The sequence below is a fragment of the Rhinatrema bivittatum genome, chromosome 8 (genome assembly GCF_901001135.1).
Source record: "Rhinatrema bivittatum chromosome 8, aRhiBiv1.1, whole genome shotgun sequence".
Taxonomy (NCBI): Eukaryota; Metazoa; Chordata; class Amphibia; order Gymnophiona; family Rhinatrematidae; genus Rhinatrema; species Rhinatrema bivittatum.
Genome location: NC_042622.1, coordinates 12,799,765 through 12,823,983, shown reverse-complemented (window position 1 = coordinate 12,823,983; position 24,219 = coordinate 12,799,765). Strand labels below are relative to the sequence as shown.

At 47.5% G+C, this 24,219-nt stretch overlaps 1 protein-coding gene across 1 annotated transcript in view; it reads left to right on the top strand.

Moving 5' to 3' along the window:
• SLCO4A1 (solute carrier organic anion transporter family member 4A1) overlaps positions 1–24,219 on the top strand; it is a 127,429-nt gene that overhangs the window by 12,782 nt on the left and 90,428 nt on the right. The window contains 7 exon segments of the mRNA XM_029612402.1: positions 14,856–15,327; positions 15,329–15,368; positions 15,371–15,565; positions 15,568–15,738; positions 15,741–15,859; positions 15,861–15,879; positions 22,372–22,462. Of these exon segments, the coding sequence (XP_029468262.1) occupies positions 15,163–15,327; positions 15,329–15,368; positions 15,371–15,565; positions 15,568–15,738; positions 15,741–15,859; positions 15,861–15,879; positions 22,372–22,462 (800 nt within the window). The 5' untranslated portion in view covers positions 14,856–15,162.

Here is a 24,219-nt window from a genome sequence, read left to right as displayed (position 1 = left end):
TTTGTGTTTTTTTTTCTTTCCCTAGTTATTTTTAGATTCACATTTTTTACTTTCTCTCACGCAGGTCCTGCCACTCACCTTTGCATCTACAGGCTTTTGTCATGCATGCAAATCCATCATCATGCGGTGACATCTTGCATACAGTGAGAGTGCAGAATGTAAGGAAGGATTGCATCCTCCCCTACCGCCCCCCGGGGTACCTGCACTTTACTGAGAACTTTTTGTTAGAACTTTTGATTGTATTCTGCCTTGAGACTTAGCTTAGGAAAATGCAGAATATCAGATGTTCATACATAAATAAATAGCAGTGCCCTGAAAGGCTTTCTGGATATTGCCCGCATGGCCAAAGCCAGCACTGCAATAGATATCCGCCAAGCTCTACAACAGGGTTACTGATCAATGCCTTTTTAAGGAAGAAACGTCAAGTTTCTTCAATGGCTGAAATCACATTGTAAAACTTAGACATAATGTAGTAATGCTGTGTGCACACTGATCCAAGGCTTCCTGGTAATGGCTTCTCTGCTTCTGACCTGTCACTCAGGCCGATACAGTAAGGTGCGGGTAGAAAGAGGTGCGTTAGGGCCGGGCGCACCCGCGTTTGCCGCATGCACAGTTCGGATCACATACCGCTCGATACTCTATTTAAATGGCATGCAAATGCAAGCCGCGTCCAAACCCGCGTCCATGAAGCACAATCCATTTTACTGTATAGGCACACTTTGATTACTGTGTACAATTCTGGTCGCCGCATCTCAAAAAAGATATAATTGCGATGAGAAGGTACAGAGAAGGGCTACCAAAATGATAAGGGGGAATGGAACAGCTCCCCTATGAGGAAAAGACTGACGAGGTTAGGACTTTCAGCTTGGAGCAAGAGACGGCTGAGGGGGAATATGTGCCGTTGAGTGGTGATAGGACCTTTATGCTAGCCCAGGGGATGGCATAAAATTTGCTGCGTTGCAAGGGTGCATTGGTCGCGGAAAATGTATTGCATTGTGGGGGATTAGCCTCAAGCACATGAATTTACATCTGATTACCGGGTGTTAGCTATGCAGTGATTTAGACGCACGTTTTGGCCGCGTTAATCCCCCTATTGGATCAGGGGTTATGGACGCGCGTCCAATCGTTAAGCCATGCACAGTGGCTAGCGCACGGTATTGCATCGGCCCCTATGTTGGGAGATCATGGGTGATATTTTTCAAGACTTGACGAGAGACACTTAGAGGGGTTTGCAAGGAAATAATATAAAACGGCCTTGAAGCCGATCTTCCCCACCTAGGGGATCCTGGGCTCTTAAAAAGGTTTGGTGTGCTGAAAACTGAGCCATTAGGGCCTGGTTTCAAAAAGTATTTACATACTTAAAATTGGGTTTTACAAGTGCAAATGCACTTTACACCTGTGTAAGTGGGCTTTTGAAAATTGCTGTAAAATATGCCATAGGATTTACTCGTGTAAATGGTGATTGAAAATTGCTATGATAGTAGGTTACATTTACATGTGTAACTCCTTTGAAAATTAACTTCTTAGGGTCCAAATTTTGAGATATGAACTCTTTGAGTCTAATAACAGTTTTTCCACCTAGGGGTTCAATTGCAAGAGGACCTTGCAAAACTGGGAGACTGCTGGGGATTATTAGGACAGGACTGGAGAATAAAACAGAGAATATCCTAATGCCTCTGTATCACTCCATGGTGCGACCTCATCTTGAGTACTGTGTGCAGTTCTTGTCACCGCATCTCAAGAAAAATACAGCAGAGTTAGAAAAGGTACAGAGAAAGGCGACCAAGATGATAAAGGGAATGGAATGATTCCTCTGACAGGGCTTCCCAAACTATGGGTCGGGACCCCAAACGAGGTCACAAGTGCCTCAAACAACTGTGTTCTTTAGGTACCAGCAGCATGCAATATTAGTAGAGGAAGGAAGTCAGTTTGGGGCCTATGCGTCTGCACACACTCGGGACCTGAAGTGGTACTGCCCTTGCATGAGTTTCTGTGGTAAGAGGAAGGTCTGCAGGAGGTGGGATTGGGGCCACTGCGGGGTCTGAGAGATTGCACTAGCTCACAGGCCCAAGCTAATTTTCCTTACTAATGAGGTTACTGCTTGTAGATCACCATCAGGTTTGGGACCAACCATGAGCAGAGAGAACCAAGTGTGCATAAGCCACTAGAGGTTGCCACTGCTCCTTTCCACTCATCCACCAAACAGAAAAATGTTGGCCCTGAAAGCAGCCTGCCCTCTCTTCCCACCAGTTCTCATTCACTTTCAGCCTGGGGCCCAAAAGAATTTGTTGCTTCTGACAGGCGGATGTTTGAAGGGGGGGATCAGTGCAGAAGATTTGAGGGTTGGATCTGGTGGAGAGTGACTGTGGACGACGAGAGAGGAGGAATAATGGAAGGAGGTCTAGGGGACGTAAAAGTTGTGGAATGTGAGAGATCATCAGCAGAGGTGTGTGTGAGAGAAGAGATAAGAATTGAGAGATGGGGGGGTGAGAGGAAAGACATGACTAAAGATCTTTGGGGTTTTAATAAGGGCTTGGGATGACAGGATCAGCCTGGGGGATGTAAGAAGGGTGGAGGTTGACAGAGGGGGTCCTCCTCCCACAGGAAAGGAGGTTAAGGAAGAGGTGGAGATTAAGAAAAAGGATCGCCTGGAGGGTGGAGGTTGAAAGAGGAATCATTGGACTGTAGGGAGAGTGAGAATGGAGTGATTGATAGAAGGAACCACACGCCTGCTAATTTGTTTAAGTTGAACTCTGGGGTCATGTGACTCTTCATGTGCTAAAGTGGGTCACACTGGCTAAAAGTTTGGGAAGTCTTGCCACATGAGGAAAGGACTACAGGTTAGGGGCTGTTTAGCCTGGAAAAGAGACGGCTGGGGGAAATATGATAGAGATCTGTAAAATGAGTGGAGGGAACGGGTAAATGCAAATCGGTTGTGAGAGTAAATAACCAATTTGCATTTACCTGTTCACTCATGTTGGAGCTGTGCCTTCTCAAGCAAGCCTGCAGTTTGGAGACTCTACAATTGCCACGAGGACACCGTTTTCAGAAAGAACCTCAAGAAGGCTATAAAATTAAATAAATAAAATAAATAAATATGCAGCGGACAAAAAAGAGGGACCTGCCAGAAAATCCAGATAAGATTCCATAAGGACACCGGCAACTGCAGGGGAGGTCTAAGATGCTTTCACCCCCCCTTTTTTTTTTTTTAAAAAGAAAAAATGAGCCAAACCTGGATGAGCCAACAAGGGTCAACTATCCACTTGACATCAAACAGGCAAGAATGGCCACCTCTGCCTTCATGATTTAAGAGCCAACACCTTACTCAATCCAACCTGCAAAAATTCCAAGCCTCAAAACACTCGCCAACCTGCACTCGGCTAAGGCAGTGGAGGAACTCTCTCACTCATAGCAAGGTGTCAATTACTACGTGGAATATCCATGCTTCAGCAACTAGCCCTCTCAAGGGCCATACTAAGAGAAATATCAAGTGGATCTTCATGAAGAACAGTCCCCTGCCATATCAGAACTCTGGAACCGGGTAATCAGAGTCCATCAGGAGTCTTCGCAAATCTGCATACCACAATCTCCTGGGCCAATCCAGTACCACCAAAAGCACCATCCCTATGGTATAACTCGATCTTTCAAATCCTTCTGCCCAACCTGGGCCATGGGGGAAAGCATATAGGAGTTTGCCCTCTGGCCACTCCTGCATGAGGGCATGGATGCCCAAGTACCTTTGATGTCTCCTGAAACTGAAAAAGCAAGGAACCTTCGCATTGTGAAATGTCTCCAGCAGGTCTAGAAATGGGAGGCCCCAGTTGTCCATTATGAGCAGGAATGCCTCGTTTGATAATTCCCATTCTCCTGGGTCCAGACTATCCTGCTGAGAAAGTCCGCTCTTACATTGTCTTTTCCTGCAATGTGTGAGGCTAAGACCTCCTGAAGATGCACTTCTGCCCATTCCATGAGTTAGGCTATTTCCTGTGACACATACTGGCTTTTGTTCCTCTCTGGCGATTGATGTAAGCCACTGTTGTCAGACTACTTGACCCTGCAATCAGTCAATGAAATGTAAGCATTCCAACTGGATGGCCTAGACTTCCAGCCGAATGATCCTCCAAAGAGACTCGTCTGTATTCCAATGCTCTTGCACTCTCAACAACTAGCCCCCCAACCTTAGAGGTTCGCTTCCATCGAGAGTACTAGCTAGTCCAATGATGTAGAGAAACCCCATTTCTTAGATGTCCGCTTGCAACCACCACAGCAAATGTATGCTGATCTCCACCAGTAGGCAAAGCCATATCGAATAGACCTAAGATTGTGGATACCAACAAGCCAGCAGAGTGTGCTGAAGAGGGTGCACATGTGCCCTTGCCCAAGGAACCTCCTCTAGGGTGGCATTCATCAACCGTAACACCTGTTGATAGGACCACACTTTTGGGCATATTGTTGTCAATCGCAACTGCACCAACAGCTGCTAAAGGCTGTCTTCGGCAGGAAACCCTGCCTTGCTTCATGTCAACCGAACCCCAAGATACTCCCAGTATCTGGGATGGCTGTAGATTGCCCTTGCCAAGTTCATCACCCAATCTAGTTCCTGTAGTAAGAAGGCACCTTGCGAGAGACCTGAAGGCTCTCTTCCAGACTCTTGGCCCAAATCAGCCAGTCATCTAAGTACGGATGAACCAGAATACCATCTTTTCTCTACACCGCCGCAACCAATACCATAGCCTTGGAAAGGTTCTGGGCACTGAGACCAACAGAATGGTAGCACTCAAAACAGATGTCACCCCAAAGCAGAAACTGTTGATGCTCCAAACGAATGAGAATAGAAAATATGCCTCTGACAAATCCAGAGAAGTCAAACTCCCCCGACTGTGCTGCCATTATCACTGAGTGTCAGGCTTTCATGCAAAAACGAGTCACCTGCAATGACTGATGACTGTTGACTCCCTTGAGTTCTAGGATGGGATGAAAGGAGCTCTCAATCATGGGCACAATGAAATAAATGGAATACCGGCCCATAATTTCTTGTAATATGGGCACTGGAACTACAGCCTGCAGGCTGAGGAACCTTGACAGCATACACTCCATTGCTTGTCTTCTGCGGAGAGTTACAGGGAGACTCTATGAAATGTCCCGAGGGACACTGAGAAACTCTAGAGCTTAGCCATCTCTTATCACCTGCAGAACTCATGATCTTGACCCACCTCCAATAAAAAGATACAGGTGACACCCCCCCCCCCCCCCCCCCCCCCCATTTCCTGTTCCCGGGGATGGGTCAGCACACCTGCATTGAGTGGCTCAGGGGACACACCACTACCCGAGCCTGTGCCTCCAGGCTGCCTGGAATGAAAGGACTGAGACCTACCCAAGGGCCAAATCATCTGAGAAGCCCCTCCTCTGAAGGGTCGAAATCATCTGAAAACCCATAGCATGACCTCTTGTGCCGAAGGAGTGCAGCATCTACTTCTTATCCTCTGGTAACTGAGGAACCTGAGACTCTCCCCACTTATTGGCCAATTTTTTTTTTCCACTCACTTGAAACAAGAGTGATTCTTTAAAGGGTAATTTCGTGCGCTCAGACTTTGAGATTGTATCAGCCAACCAATTCCTGAGCCCTAGCTTGCCGAAGTGCGGGCCAGATCACAGCCGGCATCTGCCGGTTACATCACTGCCCTGGAATTCGCATCAAACTCATCGACTTCCTGAATCAAGAGCGAGCAAGAAGCTGTATGCAAACTCATTGCCACCGCTTCGAGGCCTGCTAAAGGATGGCCTGTGGTGATGGTCGTCCGCTTGGTGACAGCACACACAAGCGCATCCACTTTCGGAAGCGCACTTGCTCTCTCAACAAGCCGGATTGTTCCCCTTCAAAATTTAGCTTTCCGGGGTGCCCCGTTCAATATCAATCAATTCTTGAATAGCCTCCATATTAGGGAAGAAACATGAGGCTTTATGCCAAGAAAGTCAAAATGGGATCTTTCTTTGGCTCAGAAACGAAATTAGCCCCTGGCCCCGCCCGGTAGCTTCAATGTCTGGGAATTCAGAGCCGGTAACTCATCTCTGTGGAAGAAACGCAACATAGTCCTATACGGTTTCCAGCCCCGGAGGATTTTTTTTTTTCTTTTCTCCAGGGAGTAAGGATCAGCTTCATCAATCCATAGCTATCTGGGTCCCTATCGGTGAGACCCGCACCAGGCCTACACATACTCAGAAGCTCACCCGCAGCACCAGGCGTGTGGGAACCGCAGCCTGCAAGCCTGATCTGTAAAGATGGCTGGAGCCAACTGCACTTGAAGAAAGTCCACCCAAGAAAGGTAGAGGGGTCCATGCCAAAATCAGGTTCTGTGCCCACTCAGCTACCTTCCCCCCTCTGACGAACCAGTTAGGGGAGCCTCAAATATAGGCGAAACCTCTGGCAGCTTTTATTTTTTTTTTTAATTCATTCCCACATCATGCTGGGAAGGACTGGGCTTAGCTAAATCAGACAGATAACTCTCCCTGAGCCTCCAAATGGTGCTGACACAAGTTAGAGGGGACAGCAGGCTGAGATGCCAAAATATGGGAAGCAGCACAAAGGTTAAGGCGCTTAAACTTTCAGTAAGATCCAACAGGTATCTTAGAACTATGCGGCCAGCTGTGCTTGCAATAGGTGCTGAAAAAATTAGGTGCCTAATACATTATTCAGGTAGACGCTCAACTGAGCACCTATCTGGGCACTCCACTTTGTATGCAACTTGAGCACCCGCCTTGGCATCATTAAGTGCACCAATGTGCATCTGAGCACTGAGCGCCCAGGAAGGAGCCCTATGCGCCCAACTGAGTGCCCAGGAAGGTGCACAACCGGGCACAAAAGTGCGAACCAAAGTACCTGAATAGGACAGCCTTATGCATAGAGGATAAAAGCGCGTGAATGCCGCGGAGGCCTGCCTTGCGGTGAACAAGCCCGAGATCAGGGCCTAGCCCAGAAGGCTGCTCACTCTCCAAGCTCTCCAAGGCGACAATGGACATCAGATCAGTGCGCCAAGGGGAGATGAATCCCTAAATCATCTCCTCCTTACTTATTTATTTTCAGCTAAATCCATGCCGACCCAAAATCAGCTACTGGACAAAGGCACTCATCTGAGGGAGGGATCTGAAGGTATCAGCTCAGGAAAACACCTTATGGTCCCTCCCTCAGTTATCACAGGAGGAGCAGGGCAAATTAATTTCTTCTTTTTTTTTTTCTAAGCAATCCCCAATAGTGATGCACATCCACCATCTGCTGGAGACGGAGATACTGGCAGCCTGATGTCAATGCAGGATATTTATACCATGATGTCAGCTTTGTTCAATCTCCATCTGCTGGTAGAGGTGCATAACCCACTGGTCGTGGATCCTCCTATCCAAATGCTAAGAAATAATAATATTTCCTCTGGCTGGTTAACGTATGTAAGGACCTAGGGACCTCTAGAGGTGCCAAACAAGCAAAATAAACATTGAACCAACTGAAACCAGAGTAAACAAAAGACACCAAAAAAAGCAAAACAATTGTATTCTCGGCACATCCCTAATTAGTATGTGTTAGAAACCTTCAAGAGATTTGGATAACTATGTTCTGGCCATCATTCAGGTTCATCTTGTAATGCTTAGCTGAGAAAAAGATGCAAATAACTCCATGCATCTCGTACACTAGGTGAAGGCTGATACATTTGGCTGTGTTTATTCTTTGGTACATGCGTCATTCCTTCTGACTAAGAGAATATGAGATACATTACGGTTACGCCTTTCTGATAAGTGTCTGCGATAGCTGGAGCCCATTCATCAGCAGCCTTTGTTCTCCCATATATATGTGTGTGCTGAGGGTTACAGGCTTTTTCATCCCCGTTTCTCTGCCTTTGCTTTTTTTTGTTGCTTAGGATATTCTTTCGGTGGTAGAAACTCAGTTACCTCTTTGCAGAGACTTCTGGGGGCGTCAGGAGTGCTCCAGAGCTACAAACCCAAGAAAACCCCATGCTACTGAGGCACCAGGCAAGGCACACGAAATGAATTTGTTTGTTTTTTCTGCAGAGTTGCAGTGCATGCAGTCTGGCTTCTTAAGGAGTTCCAGTTCAGTTTTTGTTCACATTTCTGTTTATAATTTGGTGGTTCCTTATACGTTACTTACTGAGAGGGTCTGTGTTCTCTGTGTGTGATTAAGCAGAGGGATCCCACTGTCATGGTTTCTGTGTAGGGATCTATAGAAGTCCAGCTTCTTCTGTTTTCCCAATAGTAGGTAAATTTGAGTTCCAGGAAAACTGTTGCAATATCGCAGTGCCATCTTTCTTGGAAACAAAAGGTGCTGGTACTCACATGGAGGATGCATGGTTTTTTTTTTTTTTAGGTTTTTTTTTTGAGGGACCACAGGGCAAATCAAGCAGGTGGAGGAAAAGGTGCTAGTACTCACTACTGGTAAGTACCTCCTGAGAAAAATCCCTGAATATTTGCAATGTTAGCTTTTCATAGGCAGGGTTTTGCTATTTGAATCCTGAGAGAGCTGTTTTTAGTATGGCAGGTTTGCTAAGTTGGCGTTAAGGAGGTAATTTTCAAAGGGTTTACGCACTTCAATCTAGATTTGACGTGCGGAAGTGGCTTTTGTAAATTGCTACATTTATCACGTAATTCCTTTGGAAAATACCTCCTTAGTGTACATTTTGCTGATGTTTTGTGGTGGTCTCTCTTTCCTGCCCCTAAAATTGTGGGTTCTGTGTGCCTGTATACAGTGTATATCCCATACACAAAGGAGGTAATTTTCAAGCGGATTTATGCACTTAAATTGCTAGGATTCATGCTACTTTTATGCGTAACTCCTTTGAATATTCACTCCAGAGTTAACAGGCAGAACGACGGCAGGCAGAGCTTGCTACTCGTCTCGGTTCAAGGCACATTAATTGAATACGAGACCCTTTTCGGGCCTATGCAATAAAGTGCACGTTAAAAATGTGCATCCAAACTGGGTGGTTCCGTTTCTTAATGCACGCACATCCAACCTCTCCCGGGCGCTCACTGCAATATGTAAATGAGCTGCACGCAAAACGGACGAGCTAGGGATACATTGTCCTATCCCTAGTGCGTGCATGGCATCGGGCGCCCGGGAGAGGTGGATGTGCATGGGTTTAAGAAAAACTGACTTTTTTTTCCTATAACAGCTATTTTACCATCACAATATGTACACACAACAGACACAGCCCGGAACGTGTATATCGTGCACCCCCGGAGGGTTTTTTCTTTTAATGTCGAGGCTTTTTTTTTCATGATGCTGCTTTCTGAGGTTGTTACTCTCCTTAGTAATTGCAATGACACTAAGTCGGAGGAACCACAGCAAAGCATTTTTATTGTTGGTTGAGCCTTGGACGTGCAGGAAGACTCTACGCCCTTCTCCAGGGCAGGAGTAAAATTTTACGGGTTAAAAAGTGCACCTTGGGTGCACAGGGATTTTTTTGCATTTGGAGTAATAGCCAATAGCCTCATCTACATGACGTTTGCACACGAAGGCTATTAACTGCGCCTTTCTCTGAATGTTGCGTTTTGGTCGCGCTAATCCCCCTTATTGCATTGGGGGTTATGGACACGTGTCCAAAACACACATCCAACCACTTGTTAAAGCTGTGTGCTGGGCTGGGTGCACTTTATTGCATCGGCCCCTTTGAGGAGGTAATTTTAAAAGCATTTACGTGCTTAAAATTGGGTTTTACACATGTAACACACTTTTTGAAAATTGCTACAATATATGCCCATTGACTTGTAAATATTTAAAGTGCACTTACCTATTGACATGACTATCTCCTTTCGTTCCTCTGTGCTGCAGCCTCACAGACTGGTGATGCTAGCTCTTCTTTTGATTGAGAGTCCTCTCCATGCCTGTGCCATGTAGGCCGGTGTGCCACATGACATTTGTGTTAATGTAGATTGGGAAACATTGCAGTAAACTAAGGAGACAGCAGCTTAACTGAACATAATCTTGGTTCCCAGCTGTTCGTCTCAGTTTCTCAGGTGATGCTGGCCCCCCTAGTGCTCTCTTACTTGCACATTGCCAGTATTGTTAGTCCTGGGGGAATTCTGTGCAGAGCACAAAATTCTGCACAGAAAATAGCAGAGGAGACCCTGGCATGCCACGAGCGAAGAAGGCCCCTGCGCGCCATTCGTGGGGAAGATGAAGGCCCCCATGTGCCGCAGGACGGCCTCCGCTCGCGGTGAAGACTAAGGCCCCCATGACAATGAACGTGTGTGCGAGGGGGGGGGGGGAGATGCCAGAGTGTGGATGCCAGAGAGAAGGAGCCTATATGAAGAGATGGTAAGGAGTGTGTATGAGAGAGTGGAGCGGGTGTATATGTGAGGATGCGAGTCCTATGTGAAGGGGTGTGTGAGAGAGACATAGGTACCCTTGTGTGAGGACATATGTGTGAGAAAGAAAGGGGGCTTGTGTGGGTGGGTATGCAAGAGAGAGGAAGAGTGAGGGGGGGTGTGGATGTGTATTAGAGAGAGGGAGCCTGTGTGAGGGGCAGTACTGAGAACGGGGTCAAACTCTGGGACTGGGGATAGAGTGGAAGGGGTTGAGCTTAGAGGTGGAGGGAGAGATACTGGCAGGTGGAGGAGTTGGGACCGAAGAGGGCAAAGTGGCCAGGGGAGTAGGGAGAGCGAGTGGAAGGGACACTTGCAGAATTTTCCTAGAAATTCACTGTATCTAATAGCTTTCTTCTGTATTAATTTAAAATGTAAATTACTTAACACAATTTACATGAGAGTCTTTATTTTGACCAATACTAAAGTTTGCAGACTGCTCAGCTTTTGTGCGCAGCTCTGCCCTCTTCCCATGGCGGTATTGGCGGGATGCACGCGCTCCTCCCCGGGTTTGCGCGGCCTCACGCAGTAGTCCTGGAGTGCAGGGCCCCTGGGGTGGCTATCAGAAGCCACCCCAGGGGCTGAGTAATTCTTTTCGGGCTGACACGTTCTCCTCTCCCATCGGTTAGGGGTTTCTGCAGATAAAGAGCGATTGGTTGCAGAGCTGGAGGAGCCTTGATGGCCACGACGATTTGTACCGTTGCTGCCCAAGCGGTTAAAAGGAGTCCTTTTTGCAGTAAAGTACCGTTAGGGAGTAGGGGTAAAAGCAAGCAGCAGCAGGTGGCTCCTTCGAGGCTTCAGCGCTCTGCCACAGCGTTAGAAAGCAGCGCCCGCGGCCCGCGGGCCTCCCTCCTTGCTCCTGCTTTCCTTCAGCCATTCGTGCATGGCCTCGGCACCTCAACGGTAAAGTTTCCTCAAAGCAAAAAGGGAATTTCGTCAGGTGGCAACAGCGCCCGACCTCGCGGCCCGGGGCTCCTCGGCCTTTCATGGACGAAGGTCTCGTATTGGCTCCCCTCCCCCTTCTCCCCTCCAATTTCATTGAGCAGACGCCTTTAGAAACTCGGGTTGTCCACGAGAGGAGGAGCCCGCTATTGGCTACCTGTACTCGGAGGAGAAGAGACTCTGCCGCAAACTATTCGTCCTACTGGCCCAGCGCGCTCCCTACAGATTCCGCTGCTTCTGTCAATGAAAGGTCCGCAAGCAATTGGCTCGTTCTTTCGCATGGATTGTAGACCGAGCAATTAGATTGGCGCGCCTCTGTTTCCTAGCGACCTGGGCGGCGGAGGCGGCCGGCGTGGGCAGGGCCGTGGGGGGCGGGGCTTCGCTCTGAGCAGTTGGCGGTGGAGCTCCTCGGGCCGGCGGTAACATTGTTTATCCGTTTCCGCGCCCCTCCCGCCGGCAGCACCGGGGACCTACAGGGCAGCCCTCTAATGGGCGCTGGGGGGAAGCATGCCGGGGCCTTAGTGCTGAAATACTGAATCTTATTCTACTTCAGCTGGATTTGCCGACCCGCGGCCCTCCACGCTGCGGTGTCTTCCACTTTTACCCCTCCCCCCCCCCCCCATGAGCCTTCCTGTTACCAACCCCCCCTCCATTGCCCAGCGCCAGAGACTTTTCAGTGCCAGCATTCCTCTACCAACCCTCAACTTCATCATCCAAGTGAGCCTTCACGCCCCATCCCAAGCCCCCCAAGCAAGCTGCCTCACTCCCATCCAGGAGCCTTCCTGCTCCTATCCTCCTCAAGTGAACCTTCATGCCCCCCATCCCAAGCCCCCCAAGCAAGCTGCCTCGCTCCCACCCAGGAGCCTTCCTGCTCCTATCCTCCTCAAGTGAACCTTCATGCCTCCCATCCCAAGCAAGCTGCCCTGCTCCTGCCAAAGAGCCTTCTGGCTTCCATCCTTCCTCCCTTTCCTCACATCACTGCACCCAACCCCCCCCTCCCCCCCCCCCCAGAGAAATATAGATCGCCTGCGCTTTTTCTGCCATCATGTTTCTATCTGGTCTACCACCATCTACACAGAACTGCTAAACTCGACAATCCCTTCCACTCCCTTAGACAACTGTGCTTACAGTCCCATGCTTTCTTGAATTCAAATGCTGTTTTCATCTCCACCAACTCCACTGGGAAGTCATTCCATGCACCCACCACACTTTCTGTAAAGAAATACTTAGATTACGCCTCAAGTCTATTCCCATTTATCCTCATCCCATGACTTCTTGATCCAGAGTCTCCTTTTATATTGAAAGATATCCAGAGAAGGGCAACCAAAATGATAAAGGGATGGAACCAGCTCCCCATGAGGAAAGGCTGAAGAGGTAGGGCTGTTCAACTTGGAGAAGAGACGGCTGAGAGGGGATATGATAGAGGTGTTTAAGATTATGAGAGGTCTTGAACGAGTAGATGTGACTTGATTATTTACACTTTCGAATAATAGAAGGACTAGGGGGCATTCCATGAAGTTAGCAAGTAGCACATTTAAGACTAATCGGAGAAAATTCTCTTTCACTCAACGCACAATAAAGCTGGAATTTGTTGCCAGAGGATGTGGTTAGTGCAGTTAGTGTAGCTGGGTTCCAAAACGGTTTGGATAAGTTCTTGGAGGAGAAGTCCATTAACGGCTATTAATCAAGTTTACTTGGGGAATAGCCACTGCTATTAATTGCATCAGTAGCATGGGATCTTCTTAGTGTTTGGGTAATTGCCAGGTTCTTGTGGCCTGGTTTGACCTCTGTTGGAAACAGGATGCTGGGCTTGATGGACCCTTGGTCTGACCCAGCAAGGCAATTTCTTATGTTCTTATGTTCTCAACTTTCCACCAGGGTTTAGGTGTTTAAATCTTTGTCCCCATGTGCTTTAGAACGAATATCACTGACCATTTTTATAGGCACTCTGTGGACCGACGCTGTCTTCTTTATATCCTTTTGAAGGTGCAATCTCTAGAACTATGCGCAGTATTCCAAGTGAAGTCTCACTAGGGAATTATACAGGGCCTTCATGCTGCTTTCTCTCCTACATTTATTTATTTATTTAACGCTTTTATAGACAGACATTCGTTTGCACATCATATCGGTTTGCAGTGAACAATCTAAGGCACGAATGGAAGTTTACACTTTAACACTTTAAACAAAATAACAGTATTTTATGGCAGGAGGAATAGGGAGAAGGATAGTGAGGGGTAATAAGATTAGTGGATGGAAGAAAATAGGAACAATTGACTATAATTTTTAATAAACTGCAGAGATACATGCTCCCATCCCCCTCCTTCAAGTGAGCCTTCATCTTTCAATCCTTTGCCATCTCCTCGCCCAATTTAGCACTCCCACCCTCCATTATAGAGTTGCCAACTTTTCCATGAAACAGGACCAGACGCTTGGGGGGGGGGGAGGAGGGGGCGGCCAGCCGCAGCTGCCCCTCCCTTCTTTTACCTTTTCAAATTGAGCGTTGATTTTTTTCCTAGTCAGATTCTGCCTGCCTGACTTTGGGTTCGACTCTCCTCTTCCTCTGCGACTTCCAGGAGGCCAGCGTGAAGCAGCAACAAGTGAGGCAGAGGAGGAGGAGAATCAAACCGAGCCCCGAAAACAGGCAGATGATTGGAGCGCTGCCAGGTTGGCAGCCACTGATTGGCACCTGGCCTTGCCTGACCGGCTTTCACAGTGTCCGGTTACTTTTTGTAACCGGACCTGTACAACAAGCTGGAAAACTGGGGCTGTCTGGTCCAGAACTGGGCAGTTGGTCACCCTACTCATTAGCCTTTCTGTTTCCTAACCACCTCCTTCACCTCCTCTCTTCCATTTTATCCCTTCAATTCCCCTGTTCTCCGTGAGCCTTCAAACTACTAACTCTCTTCATTTCCTCCCAACTTCATCACTTCCAGAGCCAATAGAAGTTACTGGAGTTGGTTCTGGGCTCAGCAGAGTTAGTAGCATCAGGTTGTGAGTAAAGTGCTCATAATCCCCACAGTGGCCCCCAATGCCCCTTATGGGAATTTGAAAACATACTGTAGGGGACTGCTGCGGTGACTGTGAGCATGCTGTGGCTCATTCCCTGCCGCCAAGACCAGTCCTTACAACTTCCTCTGCCTTAAGAGTGGTGCGCTGGGAGGGAGAAGAGCTTCTGCTGCTAGGCATGTATGTGGGTTGCCAGCAATTTATTTTGCCGGTTTAAAGATCTACCTTCATTAAAATTCAGTCAGGGCTGGCCAAGTAACAGCCAGTTGACAACTTTGAAGTCAACAGTCGCAACCCCAGCACTCAAAAGAGAAGCTTTTGACCTCTGTCTGTTTGTTTTTTTTACCATAATGCTCTGTGTTCCTATCGGGTACTGTGGCAGCTAGAGGGGCATCAGCCTAATATCTCAGAATATCTAATTCATCAGGAGGACCCTTGGCTCCAAAAGTGGATTTTCAGTACTATTATAAATGTATTAAACAGTATTTTTATGGTTTTCTGAGTGAAAGTTGCTTATTTTTACCCATTTGTTTATTTTGCAGAACATGCTTTTGCATCTCTTCATCTGTGTTTTTTTGAATACTATTTGGAAATCAACATTGTGCCATCAAGTCTGAATCAAGTTCGGAACCATATCAGCCTGTTTAGAGCTTCAGAGGAGCGAGAGAAAGAGGGGGGAAAAAAAGTGAGCGGACCCTTCTGGGAATTTCTTGTGGATAGAAATGCCGCATACTTTGGCAATAGAAAACTCCTTCAGTTCGAAGCAGGGAGCTTCTGTGTTTCAACACCCTCTTTTCCCAATGTGAATGAAACTTGATTTGGACACGTCAAGCTCGTTGGAGCCATGTGATGCCCCACTGTGTACTTACGGGACCCTGCATTCAAAGTCCTTCCAGCTCTTCTGACTCTTACACTGAGCTTCTCTCTAATGGAAAATCTGTCACCACAGTGCAGTATGAGGAGGAGGAGGACATCTGTGAAATTAAATTTGTACCATCACCGTCTGAAGAGCAGAAACTTGTGTGGCTGGGGGACATTTACACCAAGCTTCCTAAAGTTTTCAATACATCCAAAGGTGTCCTGTTTTTCCTTTCGGTTGCCTCTTTCCTGCAGGGGTTGATAGTAAATGGTTTCATTAACACAGTAATCACCTCCAATAGAACGCCGGTTTTGACCTCCGCAGCAAGCCACAGTGGCCTGATTGCCAGTACTTATGATATCGCAGCATGTATCTGTTTGACATTAGTAAGTTACATGGCGGCACTGGGCACAAGCCCCGGTGGCTAGGATGGGGTGTACTGATTATGGGCATTGGCTCTCTAGTGTTTGCATTACCCCACTTTGCCAGTGGCAAGTACGAAGTGAATTTCTCGGAGAAGACTGGCATGTGCACGTCCAAACCATACGTATCAGTGTGCAGAAGGCAGTTTCCCATCTCTCCCACTATAGATTTGTCTTCATGCTGGGGCAGTTTCTTCATGGGGTTGGAGCCACACCACTCTACACACTGGGGGTGACTTATTTGGATGAAAATGTCCAAGCCAATCTATTCTCCTGTGTATGTCGGTAAGTAAGTGTATCCAACTTGGATGTGTCAGGCTGGTTTCCTGACTCAAAATGGAAAGCAGACACGGGAGGGGGGGGTTTGTAGGAAATTGCAGATGCATCAAAAACAGTGGGCTTTCCCTGCTTTGTTTGGTTTTTAATCCACTATCAGTTTTGTTGAATTGACCATTACATTGCAGGGCCTACAAAGATTTATATAAGGTATACAAATAGTTCCCGAAAGGGTTTTCACAGGGCTCTTCTTGTTTATCTTCCTTAGCAGACAAGACTGTCCTTTATACATAAAAGCAATAGTATTGGCTCACACATCACCCTGTGCAATATCCTATAATAGCCCTTTAATATCATGACTGTAAGAAGGTAAAAAGGAAAGGGTTGCTAGTTTGTTGCCTTGTTTAGTACACTAGGGGGCAGATTTTAAAAGGGTTAGGCGTGTTACCCTTTCAAACCCCTCCTGTGCGCGCTGAGCCGATTTGGATAGACTCAGCATGCACATATGTCCTGGGGCTTGAAAAAAGGGGCGGGGGAGGGGCCAGAGGCCCTCCGAAGGCCCGCTAGGCCGGGGGCTCGCAGCGCCGTCATTTGGGCTGGCATGCGCAAACCTACACCTGCCCAAAAGGCAGGCACAACTTAAATAATAAAGGTGGGGGGGGGGGGTGTTAGGTAGGGCTGGGGGGTAGGTTAGGGGAAGGAGGGGGGGGGGGAGAAAGGAAAGTTCCTCAGAGGCTGCTCGCAATTTCGAAGCAGCCTCGAAGGGAACGGGGAAAGAAAGCCATCGGGGCTCCCCCTAGGGCTCGGCGCACGCAAGGTGCACAAGTGTGCACCCCCTTGCACGTGCAGACCCCGGATTTTATAAACATGCACACGGCTGCGTTTGCATGTTATAAAATCGGGCGTCGAATTGTGCACGCCGGGTTGCGCGCACAAATCTACGCCCGCGCGTAGGTTCGAAAATCTGGCCTTAAGGGTCAGATTTAAGGATCATGGAATTTCAAGGCAGAAAATGGAAAACAAACCCTTTCTGCAAGTCCGTTTGTTTGCACACTTTTGAAGTTACACGTCTTTTGAAGTTTCCAGCTACAAACTGAACACTAAGGGGAATGAATATTTAGGGCTGAGTAGAGCCATTTAAGCCTCAGTTCTAAAATATCCCTCGACTGCTGCAAAAGAAACAATTCCTAAAGTTGTACCTCATGGAGATTTACTTTATTTTTATTTCTGGATCTTATTCTTTCCAATTTTAGCTCAAGGTGCTTTACAACATGTTTTCAAGTAGAGCTTACAATCTAAGTGGGTATTTGAGGCAAACAGGAGTTCCCTGTACGTACCCGGATCAGTCCAAACTGCTGGGTTATTCATCCCTGCCAGCAGATGGAGTCAGAGAAAGTTTTACTGACACTGTCTCATAAACCCTAGTGCCATCTGCAGTTCTGAAGTTTTTTTTTTCTGGGGCTGTATTGCTTTTGAAGCCTTCCTCCTGGGGGTTTTCTTTTTGGCTTGTTAGGATTCTTTAAGGGTCCTACCCATCTGGTTGAGGCGGGCGGGCCGGGGGTTTGTCACCCTTTTTGTGTTGTCACCGTGGGGTGTACATCTGGTTGACCAGATCCCTCCCCTCACGAGGCGCTTAGGTGGCTGCAGGCTTCAGGGGGAGTTTGTTGGTTTTTTGTTCCTTCTGTTTCAGGTCTGTGTCTTTTACCAACAAAGTTTAAAAAAAAAAGAAAATACTTTACTTCTAAGAGCTGAACAGGCAGCACAGCAGTGTGGGTGACCTCCTCCTCCATTTTCCGGTAAGATCGGCTCGGTTCTGGGGGGGGGGGGGGAGGACAGGACTGTTTTCAGGGTATTTTTCTCCATATTCCTTGGTGTTTCCCTCCCAGCCCCGCTTCCCCAGCATGGCTCGTGGTGCCACGTGCAGGGTGTGCAGCTCTGCGCGTTCGTGGCTGAATCGGGCAGGTCTCTACGCTTCTTGTTTGGAAGGCGGGGAGGGCTCCTCCGCCACGAAGCGGCTCAGGTGAGAGCGCTATTTTCGGCCAGAGCTCTGTCCTTGGTGCTTCTTCCTCAGACGGCGTGGGACTGGGTGGCCAATCTTGGATTTTTCGGCGGCTGTTCCCGTGCCGTCGGAGTGTGGGGGAGGGTCCCATCATGTTTGTCCCCGGCTGTCACTCGGGAGGGGGGGGGCGGAACAGGAAGAGAGGGAGGCGGCCATGGTTTTGCCTGGCTCTACTATTCCTTTGTTAGGCCTGATGGAGCTTGAGCAGTGAGGGGGGGTTTCACCTGAATTTGTACTTTTAATGCATGATGCTTGTTTGGCCAGCCAGTAGCCCCACTAGTGCACTGCCTTTGGCCAGGTCCGTTTCAGGCACAGCCTGGGGGTGCAGTGGGGGCTGTTTCTAGTCAGGCTCAGTCGGGGGGATCCTCAGGGGGCTGGTTCTGGTCTGGTCTAGAGGAGCAGGCCCTCAATGCTCTTAGCTCACAGACTGCTTGATCTGCTGGCACATGGCTCTCAGGCATCTAGACAGCCTCCCAGAGACAAAGGGGAGGAGTCTGACCAGGGGAATCAGGGGGTCCGGTTGATCCGGTGACCTGGGGGACGACCTGGGGATTTCTTCTCCAGAGCCAGAAGACTCCAGGTACGTCTGCTTGTTTAAATGGGAGGAATTGGAGGGGTTGCTACCATTAGCCTTTCAAGTGTTAGGAGTTTAAGATGCCTCAGAGTGATGCGGATTCAGAAGGAGCTGACCCAGTCCTTGTTGGGGTGAGGGGTCCCCCAGTGTCATTCCCATTCCATAAGTCGGTTAGGAAGTTGGTAGATGTGGAGTAGGGGACGTTTGATGCTGGTCTGACAGTTGCTCAGACCATGGGGAAGCTTTATGCTCTTCCTGAGGAGGACTTTGAATGTTTTGCTCTCCCTAAGGTGGATGCGGCAGTGTCCGCAGTGACTAAGAGAACCACTATTCCTGTGATTGAATCCGCGGCATTAAAGGATATGCAAGATCGTAAGTTAGAGGTTCACCTCAAGCGGATTTTTGAGGTCTTAGCTTTGGTGTTAAGGGCTGCGATTTGCACAAGCTTCATGCAGTGTGCGTGCCTCCGCTGGGTGCAACAGATGCAGGGGCACCTTCCGGCGGTGGGGGAATACGCAGATGCATCTGAGCGGGTCGAGGTGGGGCGTATGCTCTCTATGATGTGGTTTGTACTTCCTCTAGAGCTATGGCTTCAGTGGTGGCGGCCAGGAGATTACTTTGGCCGCGTAATTGGTTGGTGGAAGTTTCTTCAAAGATGCATTTGGGCTTCTTACCTTTCAAAGGTCGCCTTTTGTTTGGGGAAGACCTTGAGCAGCTGATTCAATCTCTGGGTGATAATAAGCCACTCCGTTTGCCCGAGGTTAAGCCTAAAGCTAAGAGATTCTTTCAGGTTCATTCTCTGAAAGGAGATCTAGGCCAGTGAGGGCTCCATTTGCCTCTCAGAGACCGTTCTTCTACCCCTCGAGGATAATCTTGGAGGCAGTCCTTTTCGTGGGGCTCGAAGGCCATTCCGAGGGGTCTCAGAGGGTTCAGCAACTGGTGGCAAGTCCCCGCATGAGGCGAGGCCGGTCCACTCTGTCGTTTCCTATTATAGGAGGTTGCTTGACTCAATTTTATGATGAGTGGGGCCAAGATTATGCAGGACCAGTGGGTCCTCAGTGTGGTATAAAGACGGCTACGTTTTAGAAATTGCTCAACCTGTTCAAAAGCTGTTTCTAACTTCCCCCTGCGGTCCAGTGAGCAACACGTTGGCAGTACGGGAGACCCTAAGCACGTCTTCAGAGCTTGGGAGTGGTAATATCGGTCCCCTCTGTGGAGGTTCGCACAGGGTGCTATTCCATCTATTTTCTGGTCCCGAAGAAAGAGGGTACGTTCCGTCCTCTCCTCGATTTTGAAGGACGTCTATGCCGCCCTAAAGTTCCCCGCTTCCAGATGGAGACCTAGATACTATCGATGCCAGTCTCTCTGGCTGGGGAGCGGTTTGTCAACATTCAGTTCAGGGCATCTGGTCTGTGAGAGAATCTGCATGGTCTATCAACCGTTTGGAGACCAGGGCAGTCCGTCCAGCCTTGAGGGAGTTCTTACCATTGGTGAAAGGTCTTTCCAATTGGCAGGGCAGAACCAAGAGTCAGTCAGCTCGGGAAGCTCAAGTCTTAATTCATTGAGCAGAGTCCCACCTAGAGGGAATAGCTGCATCTCACATAGCTGGGGTTGAAATTGTCCAAGCGGATTTCCTAAGTCGGACTCGGTTAGATCCAGGCAAGTGGGAATTGTCATAAGCTGCGATGCAACTCATCAGAAGTCAATGGAAGTCTCCTCACGTGGATTTAATGGCGACTCGTCAGAATGCCAAAGCATTTTGTTTCTTCAGTCGAAGGCGACAGCATGGAGCCGAGGGCATCGATGCTCTAGTTCTGCCCTTGGCCTCGGGGAGGGGGGTCCTACTTTGTGTCCTCCCCCCTCCCCTTGGCCGTTGGTGGGCAAGGATTTGTGTCGCATAGTAAACATCATGGGGAAGTGATATTGGTTGCACCGGAGTGGCCGTGGCGTCCTTGGTTTGCGGATCCCATCAACATGGCGGTGGAAGAGCCAATTCGTTTCGGTCATCTGAAGGGCAGCCTCTTCGTCAGGGTCCCATATTTTCAGACCAGGCTGCTTCACTTTTGTCTAGCAGCATGGCTTTTGAGAGACTGAGGTTGAGGCGTAAAGGTTATCTGGCATCCTGTCTTCACCACCTTATTGCAAGCCAGGAGACAGTCCAGTAATCTAGCTTATGTTAGAGTATGGAAGGTGTTCGAGTCCTGGTGTGCTACTCATGGAATTCGCGCCCTCCAGTCCTCCTTTCCCGATATTTTGTCCTTTTTGCAAGATGGTTTCGCTAAAGGCTTATCTTCTAGCTCCCTTAGAGTTCAAGTGGAGGCCTTGGGCTACCTTCGGGGCAAGATTGGGGATTCTGCTATTGCAACTCATCTGGATTTTATCAGGTTCTTTGGAGGGACTAGGAATTTGTGGCCTTGGTTAGGAGAGTTTGTCCTTCCTGGAGCCTTAATCTGGTCATCTGAGGTTTGTATGTGGTGCCTTTTGAGCCTTTGCGTAGAGCGTCGCTGAAAGACTTGACTCTCAAAGTAGTTTTTCTAGTAGCAATATGCTCTAAGCGGATTTCAGAGTTACAAGCATTGTCCTGTCGGGATCCTTTCCTTCAAATTTCCGATTCAGGGATTTCGTTGTGGACGGTACCTTTTTTTTTTTTTCCTAAGGTGGTTTTCGCTTTTCATGTGAACCAAACAGTGGAGCTTCCAGCTTTTCCAACGATAGATGCGTCCGTTCCACATGTGAAAGAGCTCAAAAGGTTAGATGTTCGGCGAGGCAACGAATGAGTTCAGGAGGTCCAACCACCTTTTTGTTTTGTGGAGCAGCGTGACACGAGGTTTCAAAGCTTCTAAGGCTACTATTGCACTTTGGTTGAAAGAAGTCATTGGGTCCACTTACATTACTGCCGCTAGGGAGATTCTGGCCGGTCTGCGTGCTCATTCTACACATTCGCAGGCGGCCTCCTGGGCAGAGGCGCAATTGATGTCTCCTCGAGAGATTTGCAGAGCGGCGACTTGGAAGTTGCTACATACTTTTGCGCAGCACTATTGTCTGGATTTGGGAGATTTAGGTTCGCCTTCCTTTGGCGGGAATGTTCTGTGAGCGGGACTCTCTGTGTCCTACCCTAAGTAGAGGGCTTGGGTACATCCCAGCAGTCTGGACTGATCCGGGTATGTACAGGGAAAGGAAGATTTTGGTTCTTACCTGCTAATTTTCATTCCTGTAGTACCACGAATCAGTCTAGAATCCACCCATTTTCCAGGAGGTGGAGAGTCGCCTGCTCAGCTCTAGTGTTATCTTATAAAAACAGATTTGTTTATTTACGATTCTCATAATTTTTCAATATTTTTGCTTAGTTGTTTGGTCATTACGTTTTTCTGCTTTCTGCTTGTGTACAGATCTATACTGAGGAACTGCAGGTGGCACTGGGGTTTGAGGCAGTGTCAATAAAACTTTCTCTGTCTCCATCTTCTGCCAGGGATGAATAACCCAGCAGTCTGGACTGATCCGTGGTACTACAGGAACAAAATTAGCAGATAAGAATCAATTTTCCTATAAAATGATTAGCCCAAGGTCACAAGCAATGTCATTGGGAGAAGTGGGATCTGAACTCCTGGTTTGCAGTCCATTACTCTTAACTATGCCTTCCTTCTTTAGTGCGTAATTTTTTGTGCATCTTTGAATTTTTCAGGATAATGACATTTTATCATCTAATTTTGGTACCTGTTTTATTTCATGTAGTCTTAAATTACATAAGTGAATAGTCATCCAGATATTGCTAAAATAAATTTTAGGACAAATTATAACAAAGAGCTTAAAGATTTCTAACTAATACTTCCAGATATTACACCCTTTCAAAAATTCTTTATATCATCAGGTATATTCTATACTGCTGCAATCATTGGACCTGCAATGGGATACCTGATTGGAGGAGTGTTTCTTAATGTTTATACAGAAATCAACACTCAGTAAGTTAACATCAGCATTTCTTTTGCAAAACTGAGGCTTCTTGGCATAAATGTATTGGAATACATTTGGGAATGCGGGTTTAGGAATCATTCTGTGTTCATTTAATTTAAATTACCTTACCTTTCAATCCCCACCCCTTAGTGTAGTTTATTTTATACTTGATTAATAAAATGTATACAAGCTTTCTGTAGTTATAGTGTAATTAAAGAGGGCATTCTTGATCACATCATATATATTGACATTTCCTCCTTGCATGACACAATTTGAATTTTGTACAAATTTAAATGACATTTTAAAACAATTAAAGGCATAAATACAAAGGTATGTGCAAATCAATAAATAAGCGTAAAGTGAAAAACAAGCATGAAAAAAGAAAATCGGTAAAAGTAACTTGACAAATCCATAACAAACAACTTAAGAATGCAGTTAAAATTAATCAAATACAGAAGCAGTAAAATAACCAAGACTACTTTAGGTGGAAAGGCTTGCAGGATCAGAAAAGTCTTCAGAGCTCTCCTAAACTTAAAATCTTTTTTTCCAAACGCAAGGCTAGTGGAAAGGAATTCCAGAGGCTAGGTGCTAGAAATGAAAAGCAGATTTCCCTGGTTCTGTCCAGGGACATTAGTGTCTTTAGGGGAGGGTAGTACTAATAAATCATGTTGGGAGAAACGCAGTGATTGCCAAGGGTAGTAAGAAACTAAGTAGCTAGAGAGGTAAGATGGAGTGTCCTAGTGAAGGGATTTAAACATTAAACACCCAGTCTTAAACTGGATGTGCAGGGAGCCTGGGAACCAGTATAATTCTTGAAGATGGCGGGTGACATGATGCCATATTGACTTATTTTAAACTGGAAGAATCAGTCCCTCCATTTTAGAGTAAGCGAATATGACATTCTCCTAGTACATGGGTGGGCAAATTATTTTTTTGTGCTGGGGTCACATTACAAGTTATCGAGCGCAACAAGGGTTGGAGTGTGGGGCAGGGCAAGATGCAGCAGGGCGAGGCAAGGCGGGTTCCCACACAGCAAACAAATCTCCACCTCTTGCTGCAAGCATTTTAATATCCAACAGGCTTAAGTGCCATCATTTGTAGCACCCAAGGAGTCCCTTCAATCATGGATCCCAGCCTCTACCAAAATCAGAAAAACCTTCAACCCAGCAGGTACAAGGGGTTTTCCCAGCTAGCAGACCACCTCACCTTGGACACAAATGCAGGCCATAATGTATAAATACGAAGGTGCAGACAAAAAACTGGGCTGGAAACCACTAAAAGCCAGACTGATATGCAGTGCAACAATGCAAAAACATTCCTCATAAAGCAAAGTCAAAAAATATAAATCAATCGCAGCAGTACGGAAGCCATACTACTAAAAAGCATAGTTCAAAACAGGGCACCACTTAATATAAAGATTAAAAAGTACTTTAAACATTTCCCCAACAGTAGACATATCAAACACCCAATAATTAAAACTAATAAGGATAAAAAATTCCACCCCCGCCCCTCCATACCTGGAGACTTCATTTCCAGTCACCCTGAGATTGTAGACTTGGATTAGTAGGGGGAAGGAGAGGAGGGTTCACACGGTCTTCCTCCTTTCTCTGTCGCACACACAGACTCATGCACCCGTCACTCCTCCTCCCTCTCAATCACTCTTTCCCTCTCTCCCACCCACCCTCTTCTGTTTCTCATTCTCACCCCTTCCCACCTAGTCATGCCCTTCTCTCCACCCACCTACTCACTCACTTACTCATTCCCT